We start from the raw sequence: 13,705 nt of genomic DNA, 5'->3' as shown, positions 1-13,705 counted from the left end.
AAAAAACTCCAAATTAAAATCTATTAATTAATTTAAAAGTATATAAAGTAGACATTAATAGCACTTTCCCACTTATGGAAATAAAAATAAGGCACTAGGAAAAATAATACACATCCTTAAGACATTGTTAGTGAATTAATGTTTATTTAAAACCATGCATGAATGTTTCCAGTGTGAATGAACTGATTTGCATCACAACATATTGATAGAGTGACTATAACTAATTTGTCCACAAGACATACTGGGTCAAACAATGTGATCAATCCAAAGGGCATCTTTTTAAAAAGAATTTAAGTACTGAGCCACAAAGATGATAAGTTATAGTCAGTTGCTTAAGAGACTTATCATTTAAAAAAAGAAAGTCTTTAATGAGTCAAATTTATTATGAAAAATTAGTGTGTAATCAAAGCCAACTATGTTCCTCAGACATGCCAGAGGTCAGCAAAATATTGTTAATAGAATTAATGTTACTAAAAAATAAAACATTTTTTTCTGAATGGTAATATAAAAGATCATGGCACACTACCATCAATTGACAATATAAAAGAGGAAGACATGTTTTAATTTTGACTTTTTGCTGTTTTCACAAAGGCAAAAAACAAAAATTTCATAAATTCTAAAAGGTAAACCATAGCAAGGTATTCTCTTCAACAGCATGCAATTCCCTATAAATAACTTATCTCATTTCGATGCATGAGAAAAGGCACATTTACAATTCAAACATAGCTCTTTCGGCCACTAAGGGAACTATTCACCATCTATTTTATCTACAAAGTCTTATTAAATCGAGTGATTATGAAGTAACAATTCCTTTGAACGTGTAAAATTTTCTAAAATAGTGACAATTCACTTGTTCTTTTCTATTTTATTGACTTACAGTTTCAAATACAACCATGTTAATGGCCAAATATGTACAACATTTTTAAAGACAAAAAATAACACTTATGTACAGTTTGCAAAGATCAAATTTTAACCACGGACACCTTTCATCTAGTCCAATGACTAGAAACTTTCCAACACCAATAACTACCAAGTACCACATCAGACCAAATGAAGCCTCAACACTTTTTGTTTTTCAAAGGCTTTCATTTTTCTTTAGGAAATGTTTACGATTCACCTACTTTGAACGTGGCAATAGCTACAACAGCAATGACTGATGCCACAAATCAAAGACTTTTCCTATCCAACAGCTACTGTTACTTGAAGGTAATTTTACCATTCAGATCAAATTCAGATGTCTAGATCCCAGATACCTGGGTATGAAATATGCAAATCTGCCAAGAGAAATTAGATATTTTTCTTCTTTTCTTTTAATATAACCCACTATATAATAGTGAACTAAATATGTTTGTTTCATAGAAACAACTTACATTTGCCAATACAGGGCAAATGGTCTATGTACAGATAACATCAGGACTGCCTAACTGACAGTGAGTGTTGCTCACAAGGCTCCAGGTTAATGGAGCTAATATGGTGGAGCTCTCTGCTGAATGGACTTTCCTTTCAGGATTCGTCGGATCTGGAAGAAAAGTAAATAGGATTTGTCAGGTTTATTTTTTATGATCAAAGGGGTATAGTTTCTTTTTTTTCTTTCTGGTTGCAGTTCAGCTGGGGCCGGGTTTGAACCCGCCACCCTCGGTATATGGGGCTGGCGCCTTACCAACTGAGCCACAGGCGCCGCCTCCAAAGGGGTGTATTTTCTTCAGAGTTTCTTTCATTCCTATCTATTACACACTACTCCTATTAACTTGTATTTATATGAAGAAATATGTACAATATTTTTCAAGATTTTATTTTATTTTTTTTTAAGAGAAAGAGTCTCACTTTACTGCCCTCGCTAGTGTGCTGTGGTGTCACACAGCTCACAGCAACCTCCAATTCCCGGGCTTAGGCGATTCTCTTGCCTCAGCCTCCCGAGTAGCTGGGACTACAAGCGCCTGTCCCAACACCCGGCTATTTTTTGTTGTAGTTTGGGTGGGGCCAGGTGTGAACCTGCCACCCTCGGTATATGGGGCCGGCGCCTTACCCACTGAGCCATAGGCGCTGCCCTATTTGTCAAGATTTTAAAGTGACTTCAAAAAAATACTGAACTTCTAAAACTATTTGACATCTCCTCTAATTATCTGTGGGTACAAGAAAGTAACACGTCTCCATTAAAAATTATCTGATGTTGAAAGTCTCCAAAAACTGACATAAGACCTATATTCCTTGCCTAATCTTTACTCCTGCTATTTATGAGAACACTTACCATAAGGCAGCAATTATGGTTTGTCTTCTCACTTAATCTTGAAATCAGTGTCAACAAGAACACAAAACCCATTTTACACACACATAAGCAAATCCTTAATGTCCTTCAAGTCATAACAGCTGTCATGGTATCCAAGTGTTAATGCATCCATGCAGAACTTCATGGATTACAGAACAGATCCCAGGACCCATGACTGATTTTATGCCACGGTCTGATAAACTGTCTTATCTGTCTCTCAGCTCACAGCAGATTAGAAGCAATAATTTAGAAGAAAAGATTGTGATAGAGCAGTGGTTCTCAACCTCCCTAATGCCGCGGCCCTTTAATACAGGTTGAGAACTGCTGGGATAGAGGATACAAGTATTAGCTGCTATAAGGAAACACAACCACCGGAGTCTGACGACAAAAGCAAGGGGAAAGACCCTCTCCCTATAAAACACGTAGGCACAAAATACAAAAGCAAAAAGGACAGAACATTTAGTGAAGAGTCAAACGGCCCTCCATACCTCCGTAACCCCTAAGAACATCATTATTTAACTGCATACCACAAACTCTGAAGCAGGAAAAAATACTGGGCTTAGGATTCTGCCATTGTCTAGTTAATGATGGTTCCTGTGCTTGGAGCCTCTCTGAATATCAATTTTTTCCGTTGAATCTTTATACCACAAAGTTGTTATACTATTAAGTGATATAATATACAAGAGAATTCTTTACAGGCTTGGCACCCATAGCTCAGTGGCTAAGGCGCCGGCCACATACACCAGGGCCGGCAGGCTCAAACCCAGCCCAGGCCTGCCAAACAATGACAACTACAACAAAAAAGTAGCCAGGCGTTGTGGCGGGCACCTGTAGTCCCAGCTACTTGGGAGGCTGAGGCAAGAGAATTGCTTACACCCAAGAGTTTGAGGTTGCTGTGAGCTGTGACACCACAGCACTCTACAGAAGGCAACATAATGAGACTCTGTCTCAAAAAAAAAAAAGAAAATTCTTTACAAACCATTAAGAGAGTCCTTCTAAATCATAAAAATCTCTACAAATATGGGTTATTGTAACATTATGGTCATAATAATGGCTCAGAATTTAAAAAAAAAAAAGCTAAACTGGATCCTATATATTTAATTTTGTGATTAGTAAAATATATAAAGACCTACCCATGGCCAAAATCACCCTCATTACCTCCAGGAAAAGATTTCCATCAAAAACATTTTAATTTCTTAAAAGAGTAAGTACTTATTAACTAGAAAAGTTCTCTCATGAAACTATTTAATCCTCAGTGACAATATATAACTATATTAATGAGTAAAGCATAATTCTATTTAACATATAAAGTACCTATGGATTCCAAATTACATAAATAACTTTTTCATTTCTCGTTCAGTGTCACTTAGCAGATAAAAGTAAGTGTAACAGTGAGTGTTCACTGAGCGCTTACTATGTGCCTGGGATTAACCCGAACACTTTACACATGGGAACCCATTTAATAGCCACAGTATTTGGTGGCTCATACCTTATAAAACCATGGCTCTCCCTCCTTGGTATCTACAGGAACTCTGGTACATCCTCCTTCATCAGCTTCCAAAGGTCAAACCATTCTAACTTACTCTAAACCCAAGTTTGAGTCATGGAAGAGAAGATTACTTGAACACTGACCATTTAGGATCCACAGGTAGACCCTCAAATTTCTTATGTTTCCTTCGGCAACAAAGTGATTAGCTACAAAGTGCTATGATAACTAGTGTGAGACCCAGACACCAAGGGAGCCCCCACAAAAAGCACCAGCCACCTTCATCCTGCATGATGGCCTCTGCCTTCACCCATCAGAAGAGAGCGCCTACAAGTACTTCGTCTGCCTCCTGGGACCCTCACCTGTTCTCCCACAGGGCCATCAGGAACCAAATGCACTGGCTGTTCATTCTCCAAGTTCCGAGTACTTGGGTCTGCTCCCTTCCTCATCAACAGGCGGACTGCATCCAACTGTGTCACCCGGTACTGCAGGCTGGCAGCAACGTGGAGGGCAGTGTTTCCATTGTATGCCTGAAGACAGAGGGATGAAATGAACATCAGGAAGGGGGAACTTTCATGAAAGCAGCTCAAAAAAAACAACATGAAGGTGGTATAAAAAAGGTCATTCCAACTATAAAAGCTTTCTCAAAGTACCTTTGCATTCACGAAAGACAAGCAACTGGGCAGCTCCAAAAAGAGACGAATGAGTTCCAAATTTGCTTCTTCGGCTGCCAAATGCAGGGCTGTGCGGCCACTTTTACGATCCTTGTCAAAGGCAAGAAGAAAGAAAAAGAAAAATCCAGATACCATGCCTTGGAATACACTTTTCACCCAGACTCTCAAATGCCTCACTCAGCCTTAGAGACTCACTTTGAATGCTCCCTTCTCCACAAAGCCTTCCCTGGTTCTAAGCTAACTAGAATCTTTTATTTCTCTTTAATTTCTTATTAGTTTGCCTACACACCTCTTATCATACTCTACCCTTATATAGAGAGTGGCTATAAAATGTAGGAGAACATAATATTTTTATTGTGCACTGTATCATATCAACAAATTACTTATTACGTATTTGTCTGAGTTTCCAGGCTTGATGGTCACACTGTGGAGTTAAATTTAGCTGTATTTGTAACTTCTTCAATTAGACAGTTAGCCTTCCAAGGACCCAAAAGGTTTATGACTTAGGTTTTTTCCTCCCAAAGCACCAAACCGAGTGCCTTGCATATAGGACTTACTCATTAAAGCCTAAATTTCAAAAGAATAAAATCTTCTAGTTTATAAAACAGGAGATGAGTCCAGCTCCTACAATGAAGAAAACCTTATAAAATGCACGTTTATTCTCAAATGTATGAAAATAAAAGCCAAAACAATAACATCAATTTTAAGCATTTTCCTTTCATTTCAAACTAATACTAACTTATTTCACAGCTAAGTGATCTTTTAGATAATAACCCATAGACTAAAAGCAAATAAGGAAAACCGATGAAGTGACTATCTAAAATCTAAGCTTCTTAACTATCCATGCATTGCTATTCATTCTGTTAACTTTAAAAAAAGAAGGAAAAAAACTTGTTTTAATCTATACATGGGAACAGTCTTCTGCTATAACCTTTTTCTCTCCTATCCCATCTCAAACCTTTTCTGTGAATTTACCTTTGCTTCCACTGCTGCTCCCATTTGAATCAGACACTTAATGGTATCAACCAGACTCTTATTCTTCAGTAAAAGCTCCTGAACTTCCGGTGAATGAGGCTGTTGATTTCTCTGGAGTTCATGCACCACAGCATTGTGAGCTATAACTGCACAATGAAGGGGCGTCAGGCCTAGAAGAAAGGTTTAATAACACAATAGTCAAGCAGTCCTTTAAGTCTTTTGGCCCCTCTATAATTACAAACCTTGAAGATGGCCTCTAACTCTATCTACAAACAGGCTCCACAATAAAGCAACCTGAATATTCCCTCCACTGGCTCTCAGTCCTAATTGTATCTACAGAACGTTTTACCTTCCTTCTTAGTAGGATACTTAATACCCTCAGAACTCACAGGCCCCACTCCCTACTTACTTCTTTATCTAACAATGTTTCAGCTGCTTACCATCATAGTTAGTTGCCTCAAGATCCACAAACTGATTGCTCCTCATTGCTCCCTTCTGAATTGCCTGCAAAATTTTAAAAATCATCTATTAGCAAAATACAAGCTATATGCATACTTAACTATTAGAATCCCCAGAAATAAGTAAGTTAATGCACAATAGATAATTGTAATAGCATATGAGAACATCCTACATCTAACTTCTAACATCTAAGCCCTATCTCTTTGGCCCTGTGACAGAAGACTGGTTTGCCGCCTCTCACCTGAAGCACCTGGGAGTGGCCCTTCTCAGCACAGACGTGCAGAGGTGTCCTTCCCCAGCAGTCCGTGGTGTTCACCTGGGCCCCAAGGTTCACCAGATCCTGTACAATGAGATGCTGATTGGCAGCCACTGCCACCTGAAAGGCACTCTGTGGACACATACAGGGAAAAAAAATATTTTTTTTACCATTTAACCTTATCATAACAAAGAATATGAAACTAAACTATGAGGAAAAAACCCACATACAGAAAATAAATCCTATTATAATAATAAGCAATCATATACTGTAAAGACAAGGAAACCAGAGTAAGCTTAGGGTGCGGCTTTATTGTTCTCAGTCTTTGGTCAAATAACTACAAAGTTAAGATTAAAAACTTCAAGGCTGATGGTAGCAAAAAGTCAGTATCTCAAAGTTAATATTAACTGAACTCTCTTGATCTTGAGGTCTGAGATGATCTACTCGTCACCATTCACTTCACCATGACCCCACCTTTGCCATTTCCGACCGCCTCTGTCCAGATCCTCACCTGTCCATTGTGCTCTTTAATATCTAGCATGTGAAGAGCATTCATCTTTCTTGCAAGAACATAGGAAAGTGCCCTTCTCCCTTGGGCAACAGCAATGTGAAGGAAGCTGGGGAACAAGGCAAGGAAAAGAGGTGAATTATTTCTGATTTCGCTAAGTTCACATTTTAAAAAATATTCTTCCTTTAGCCCCTTTTCACAAATGAAACATTACAGAACATTTGTCATTTCTCTTTTCTCCTAGATGATACATTCTACTTGCAAAAGAGCTGAGTTAGGCTACCAGACATCAGAAGAAAAATGAGAACATCAAGCACCATATTGAACATTTTTTTTGTGTCTGTGTGAGACAGAGTCTCACTTTGTCGCCCTAGGTAGAGTCGTGGCACCACAGCTCACAGCAACATCAAACTCTTGGGCTTATGCGATTCTTTTGCCTCAGCCTCCCAAGTAGCTGGGACTACAAGGGCTCGCCACAGTGCCCGGCTATTTTTTGGTTGTAGTTGTCACTGTTGTTTGCCCACTAGGCCCAACAAGTGTGGCATATCTAAAATTAAGCATATAGGCCCAGGCTGGATTTGAACCCACCAGCCCCAGTGTATGTGGCTGACACCCCGGCCACTGAGCTACAGGCACCAAGCCCCATATGATCACTTTAAATCTATTATTTTTAATTCTCATAAAAGCCTTATAAGGGAAATACCATTTTACCTGTCAAGAAATTGAGGCATATAGAAGTTTAATAATTTGCCCAAGACCACGGAGACGTCAGGACAGTTTTGGATCAATCTACAAATCAACTCACAGCCTAATCATGGCATAATCATTTCTGGTCTACAGATACAGTCTATGCTGGTCTTCCAAACTCAACATATTCAAGAAGACACATGTATTTTTATTAATTTAGAAAAGTAATTTGCAGCAAAAAAGAAAAAAAAACTGAAAAAGGGGAAAAAACCCTTTCTTGAAATACAAACTATCGCTAAGTAGCAATTTCCACCTACACCAGTTGCCTTGGCTGGCCAACCACTAAGTAAGCTATAACTTGGTACACTCTAGAAAAAGTTCATGCCCACTAGGCCCAACAAGTGTGGTTTATCTAAAATTAAGCATATAGGAGATAAAAGTATACTCACGTGTCACCATCGGCATCCTTTGAAAGAAACTGGTCTTGGGAAATATTTGCCAATTTGCTTTCTTCCTGTTCTACTTGCCACTGAAAAAATGATTTCCCTAACTGTGTGGTGTTCATTGTATTTCCAATGAGGTTTTGGAAGGGCAGCGAAGTATTTAAAGAGGTGGAGGCCATATCATGGCCCCCTGTGGCCTCACAGGCACTGCTGGGCATCATGCTGAAGCTCTGTAGATGAGCATCATTTTGTTGCTGAATGCTGGAAGAAGTCTGGATGGGATTAGTAATATTGTCAGATTGCCCATGACTACTTAGAAGGGAAGCAAAACTTTGGTTTGGGCAAAACTGTGATGATTGACCATCAAACAAGATTGGTTCATAGTTGGGAGACTGGGAAGTTCTGGAATAAGGACTGTACTCCAGAGTGGGGTTGTGGGAGTAGTGCTGCTGCGGCTCTACATTCTGGTTCTGTGGAGAACACTGGTACACAGAAGTCTGGTCCATCACTTGTGGGGAGCCACTGACTTGGAATGGCTGATATTTCTGAGGTGGAGAGAAGACCTGCCCTCCGTGGAAGTCCTGACACTGCTCTCGGGGGGAGCTCTGAGAAACACCCCCAGGGCTCATCCAGCTAACTTGGACTGTGTTCAGGGAAACTGGGCTGCATTCATTCTTAATGTTCATAATGTTCTGAAGCAGATTGGCACTGCTGTCCTGTTTGGGTTCATTGTGAAGAATATCTTCCATGCTCTCCCCGGGCGTTGGTGTTTGAGGTGGTATCTAGAAAGAAAGAAAAAGCAATTTGCACACTCAATTCCGTCTAAAATTATTCCAGGAATAATTTTCAAAGGGTATTCAGAGGAAAACAGTGAGATACTTACCAAAAATGGAGTATGCAGAGTTGGCCTCTTGCAAGCTGGTCCATCAGGCAATGAATCAGGCCCTTTCCTTTTCCCACTATATGATACTGTGTTCTTTAATTCTGCACCCAAGAAAAACATATGGAATCTGTGATAATTCTACCTTATAAATTTTACCCACAGTCACACTAAATTAGTTTACTCTAAAGCCCCCAGAAACGTATGAATAGAAGAAACTCTTACCTGTGAACTGCTCTATGTTCACACCTTGTGCCTATAAGGGAAAAAGTTTTCCATTTAGTATATACAAAAAATAGTTTTCTGTTTAATACAACCAATAAGTAGACTTATATCTACTCCCTTTTATAGCTCATACATAAATCTCTCATATGGTTATTCTATCAATATTTGTTTTGTCTCAATTTTCATTTTATCTTGCAACTTCTCTATTTTCACTTTCAACTTAACCCAGTTCAAGATAAAATTAATAAAGCCATTTGACTTTTCCCTTTCTAGTCAAAATGTGCCATTTCATTTTTTTTGTTTGTTTGTTTTTTTGAGACAGAGTCTCACTTTGTTGCCCCTTGGTAGAGTGCCATGCCGTCATAGCTCACAGCAACCTCAAACTTTTGGGCTCAAGCAATCCTCTTGCCTCAGCCTCCCAAGTAGCTGGGACTACAGGTGCCTACCACAACACCCAGCTATTTTTCGAGACAGGGTCTTGGTCTTGGTCTTGCTCAGGCTGGTCTTAAACTTGTGAGCTCAGGTGATCCACCTGTCTTGGCCTTCCAGAGTGCGAGGATTACAGGCGTGAGCCACTGCGCCCAGCCCAAACTGTGCCATTTCTAATGAACCATATTTATTTTCTTGCCCCTAACTTCCCTCCATTTATTCACGTTTCTCTCACACCCCTACTAGATGCCTGGCACTGGCCTAAGTGACAGGAATACTGCAGACAACAAGACCAACATGGTTTCTGTCCCATGGACTTTGTCATCTATGAAAAACTGTAAGTGATTTACTCGACCTAGCGCAGGAGATTAACTCTAAGAGACTAACCTCTCCCCCCACCCCAGTCAAAACAAAAAATAGATGCCACCTTAAAATCATCCACAGCTTGGCCAGAAGCCTTCTGTTTATGACTTCGGATGTGCAACAGGAGTTCCTTCACTGAATTTTTCACGCGAACACCTTGAAAGGGTCCTTTCTGTTGCCTGCCAACCCCCATATGGGGCTCAACTGTTCAAAAGAAAACAAAATACATCCCCAGTTAAATCTCTTCACAGACACAAGTCTTAATCATGCCAAAAGTAAAAATGTCTAACGTATACAGTTCCCAAGCAAAAGATCCCAAAGCCTTTCCAGCTAGCTGTGGCCAATGGCCCTATGTGTCCCCAGCTCTACGGAAGGGTTCTATGTTGCCTGTAACTTTCATGAAAATGTGGTCAGAGATCCCCAGAGCCAATAGATAAACCCAGATTAAGCCTCTCTGTCTCTCAGCCCTCATGAGACAGGATCACCAATCTGCCACCTAAATCTCACAGATCTAAATTTTCTTGACTTTGGAAAACTTTGGAGAATCAGGAGATAAATGATGCATTTTTAGCTTTTTAAGCCAAAGGTTTTATGTGCACATAGAAATTTTAAAGTCTATTACTTCCACTTACCTAAGAAGGCACAAAGCAACGTCCTCCAAAGATCTCAATGTACCAAAATCTAACAATTAACATCTTCAGTTTATTTATTATTATTTCTCCCAATTCAACTGTGCCAAGAAAGCTTACATTTGCTGAACTTAATTAAACAAATTTCCACATACGCACACAGGATTTCCTCTCACTGGCTGTTTTTGGAATTGCTTACACAGGCCTTCTAAGTAAAAAGGAAATGTACTCGTTTCACATTTAAACTTGAAAGTACACTTTAAAATGTAGTACATACAAACAGTATTCTGCTTCTGACCACTACTATGCCACAGCCTCTTGGAATCTGAGTTGAACTAAAACACCCAAACAGTCAGGAAATTAATAACTTGGCCACTCCATCGAGTGTAGAAAAAAGTAAGAAGATGGGACGAGAAACTGCATAATTTGAACAAATACATGTAATCAATACATGACACAAAAGGTTCAATTATGGGGTGAATAAAACAATTCCTTAAGTTTAGAAATTTCCACAAATACCAGAATTGCCAGAATCTAACACAGCACTTCCCTGGAATGAGAGAGGATAATAATTCAACATCACAAAAAAAATGCAGTTTCAGAAATCCCCTATGGCTCTGTGGTAAACCAAGGAACTCGCCAACCAGTTTCAGTCAGATGACGGCCAAATGCCAGAGAACAGGCCCTAAAAACACACACATTTTGAATTTGCTACACTCTTGACACAGTGAATTAAAGCACTTCTTAAAATTTTTAAATGACTTAAAATGAAAATGAAAAAATCACTTTTTAAAATAAAAGACAGCTCAAACAGCAGTGGCTGGCCGTGGGGAACACCGGAAGGAGATGTGCTTTAAAATCATACTTATTGGACAGTCCAACATTTGAGATCAGGCGTTCTTTCATCTACCCACCAGGGCATCCTGTTTTCCACCAAACTATGCAACTCGGTTCATTAAAAAAAAAAAAAAATGAAACCAACCAATTCACAACCGAAGAAGGCAAACGTGATGCCTTTCTTTGCTAGATAATGACTTAACCATCCCTTCTAAAGCACACATAACAAAAGATCAAGAAATTGTGGCAGACTTCTGAAACTCACCAGCATCCAAAACTAAGAACATGAATTGGTTTTCAGTCCAGCTTTACCTTACATCTAGTTAACAGAATTTTCTTTAATGGAAAATCCTTTTACTTACAATTTTCACAAATACTTAAGAAAACCTAAGTCATGACGTCAAACACAGTTCCCAAACCCTTATGCTCTGCTACCGCTTTTCACTAACCGCCGCAAGAAGAAAATTATACCCAGACCCCAAATCTCCTCGTTGTATCTTAATTATAACTCGATAAAGCTGCGTTTTTAGTAAAGAAAGAAAGGGGAGGCTTAGAGAGATGCCTAACTTCACTCATCCCGGGCCCTCAAGTCAGCGCTCTGCTGGGTGGTGTTTCAGAGGCTGGGAGCTAGCTGGATGGAGCCGGGATTTCACAGCCTGTCCAGGGCATCTGGTTGTGTCAGGCGCCCGGCCCAGGGCAAAGCATTCAGTAGTCGCTCATTAAATGATAGCTAATGTGTTTATGTCCTGCCGCTAAGGACGGCGCAGGGACAACCTCGCCTCGGGTCTTCCCAGCCGGGAGCCCGAGTGCGCAGGGGTGCGGGCCCGTGGCTACCTTGCAGGCGCTCGGCGCGGGCGCCGCCTCTGGGCCGGGACTCGACGGCCCCGCAGGAGGACACGGAAGAGGCGGAGAAGTCGGAGGAGTCGGAGCCGGAGCCGGGCGAGCCCGGCGCGGAGGGACCCGACGACGAGCAGCTGGCGTCGCAGGCGCCCGGAGCGGCAGCGGGCGGCGAAGCGCCATAGAAATACGCCAGGTTGAGCGGGCTGGTCATGAGGCCGCAGTCGCCGGTCGCGTCTAGCAGCCCGTCTCCGCCGCAGCTGTCGTCCAACAGCTTGTCCACGATCATGCTCCCGGGCTCGGCGACCCCCAGACACCGGCGCCCCTGGTTCGCTTCGCGCAGCTGCCTCCCACCGTGGCGGTGGCGTGCCGGGGACCTAGTGACGGGCGCGGCCGGGCCGCCCCGGTTTTTAGCCGGCCGTGGCGCCCGCCGGCCTCCCCACCGCCCCCGCGCCAGGCCTTGCCATTGGCGGTGCCCCGGCCGCCTCCCGGCCCCTCCTCCGGATGCGCCCGGTTTCCAGTAAACTGTACAGGATGAAGCAATGTGCCCTCCGCCCGCGCCCCGCCCGCCCGGCTCCGCCCAGACCGACCGGTTGTTTTCCTGCCCTGCGCCTGGAAATCCCGACCGACCCCGGCCGCCAGTGTCCGGCTTCCCGGACCCGACCTTCGCCGCGGCCGCCCGCCAAGAGACGCCCGAGCCGGGCCTGCCCTCGGCGAGCCGCGGCGGGGCCCGGGCCTGGGACCAGGGCGCGCGGCGCCGGGGCGTGGGCTGCGGGGGGCGGCGGCGCGGACCGGTCGGCCGGGTTCCCGAGAGTGGGGAGTCCTGGCAGGTGCGCGCCCTGCACCCGCGTCCTGCCCTGGCGCGGCGAGCTGGAAAAGCCGGAGTTAAGGCGTCTCGGGAAGGTTCCTAAGGGCCGGTGCCCTCAAGTGCCTCAGAGCACGCTGCCTCCTTAAAACTTGGGAAGGGTTTGCCAGCGCACTTTGGGCGAGGTCCCAAGTTGAAAGAGATGCTGAGGCACTTTTGTGCCTTCAATTATGGTCTGGGCCAGGACTGATCATTTTTTAGGCGCAGCCCTGAGATAAAAAATTATGCCTACGCTTCTGAATCCTTCAGTACTAGAAAAAGCCATCTTTGCAAAATATATACACAGGATGTGTCTGCATTTTATATATATATATATACACACACATACATACATACACATATATATGTAATTTTCATTCTGCATTGCTTTACACTGTGTCTGATAAACACAGGAATTTTGACCTTTCCCATCTTGAATATTTTTCCCAATAGATTTACACTATTTATTGAAGTCCAACTAGCCAAAAAATTAAAAAAAGGTAAAAGTTTGCAGGAGGAAACGATGAATTACATTAAGCCGTTTATAACTTGTAGAAATGGTAAGTGATGGGCGGTGCCTGTGGCTCAGGGGTAGGGCGCCCGCCCCCAACACCAAGAGTGGCGTGTTCGAACCTGCTCCAGCCAACAGGCAACAACAACAATAAAAATAGCCGAGCGTTGTGGCAGGAGGGCGCCTGTAGTCCCAGCTACTCGGGAGGCTGAGGCAAGAGAATCGCCTAAGCCCAGGAGTTGGAGGTTGCTGTGAGCTGTGATGGCAAAGCACTCTACTAAGGGTGACAAAGTGAGTCTCTGTCTCTATTTAAAAAAAAAAAAAATAAGTGATAAGATAAGTACACATGTGCTATATTAAAAAAATATGATTAAATATCACCAGGGATACAAAGTT

At 42.3% G+C, this 13,705-nt stretch overlaps 1 protein-coding gene across 2 annotated transcripts; it reads right to left on the bottom strand.

Annotated features, from left to right (window-relative positions):
• Nucleotides 1–1,308: 1,308 nt before the first annotated feature.
• On the bottom strand, nt 1,309–12,289 carry NFKBIZ (NFKB inhibitor zeta). Of its 2 annotated transcripts, XM_053564988.1 has the most exons (12): nt 11,952–12,243; nt 9,716–9,855; nt 8,860–8,890; nt 8,638–8,738; nt 7,761–8,536; nt 6,628–6,733; nt 6,102–6,248; nt 5,842–5,905; nt 5,402–5,571; nt 4,406–4,516; nt 4,115–4,282; nt 1,309–1,519 (listed from the first exon to the last, which is right to left on the bottom strand). In XM_053564988.1, the coding sequence occupies exons 1-12, from the start codon at nt 12,241–12,243 to the stop codon at nt 1,466–1,468; spliced, it is 2,160 nt and encodes a 719-aa protein (XP_053420963.1). In that variant the 3' UTR covers nt 1,309–1,465. The 2 variants fall into 2 exon arrangements, with proteins under 2 accessions (XP_053420963.1, XP_053420964.1); XM_053564989.1 differs by having other exon boundaries at nt 1,309–4,282; nt 11,952–12,289.
• Nucleotides 12,290–13,705: the final 1,416 nt, after the last annotated feature.

Source organism: Nycticebus coucang, chromosome 16, assembly GCF_027406575.1.
Source record: "Nycticebus coucang isolate mNycCou1 chromosome 16, mNycCou1.pri, whole genome shotgun sequence".
Classification (NCBI taxonomy): domain Eukaryota; kingdom Metazoa; phylum Chordata; class Mammalia; order Primates; family Lorisidae; genus Nycticebus; species Nycticebus coucang.
Note: the sequence above shows the minus strand (reverse complement) of the source record. Positions and strands in the feature narration are given on the sequence as shown.

Bases quoted from the DNA above. Each gene is read 5' to 3' on its own strand.
- NFKBIZ (XM_053564989.1), bottom strand. From the start codon at position 12,243: ATGATCGTGGACAAGCTGTTGGACGACAGCTGCGGCGGAGACGGGCTG. The intron at 9,856-11,951 runs GTAGCCACGGGC...TCTTTTGAACAG, and splicing joins CCGCGCCGAGCGCCTGCAAG to TTGAGCCCCATATGGGGGTT. The intron at 8,891-9,715 runs GTGGCATCTATT...TTTCCCTTATAG, and splicing joins AAGCTGTGGATGATTTTAAG to GCACAAGGTGTGAACATAGA.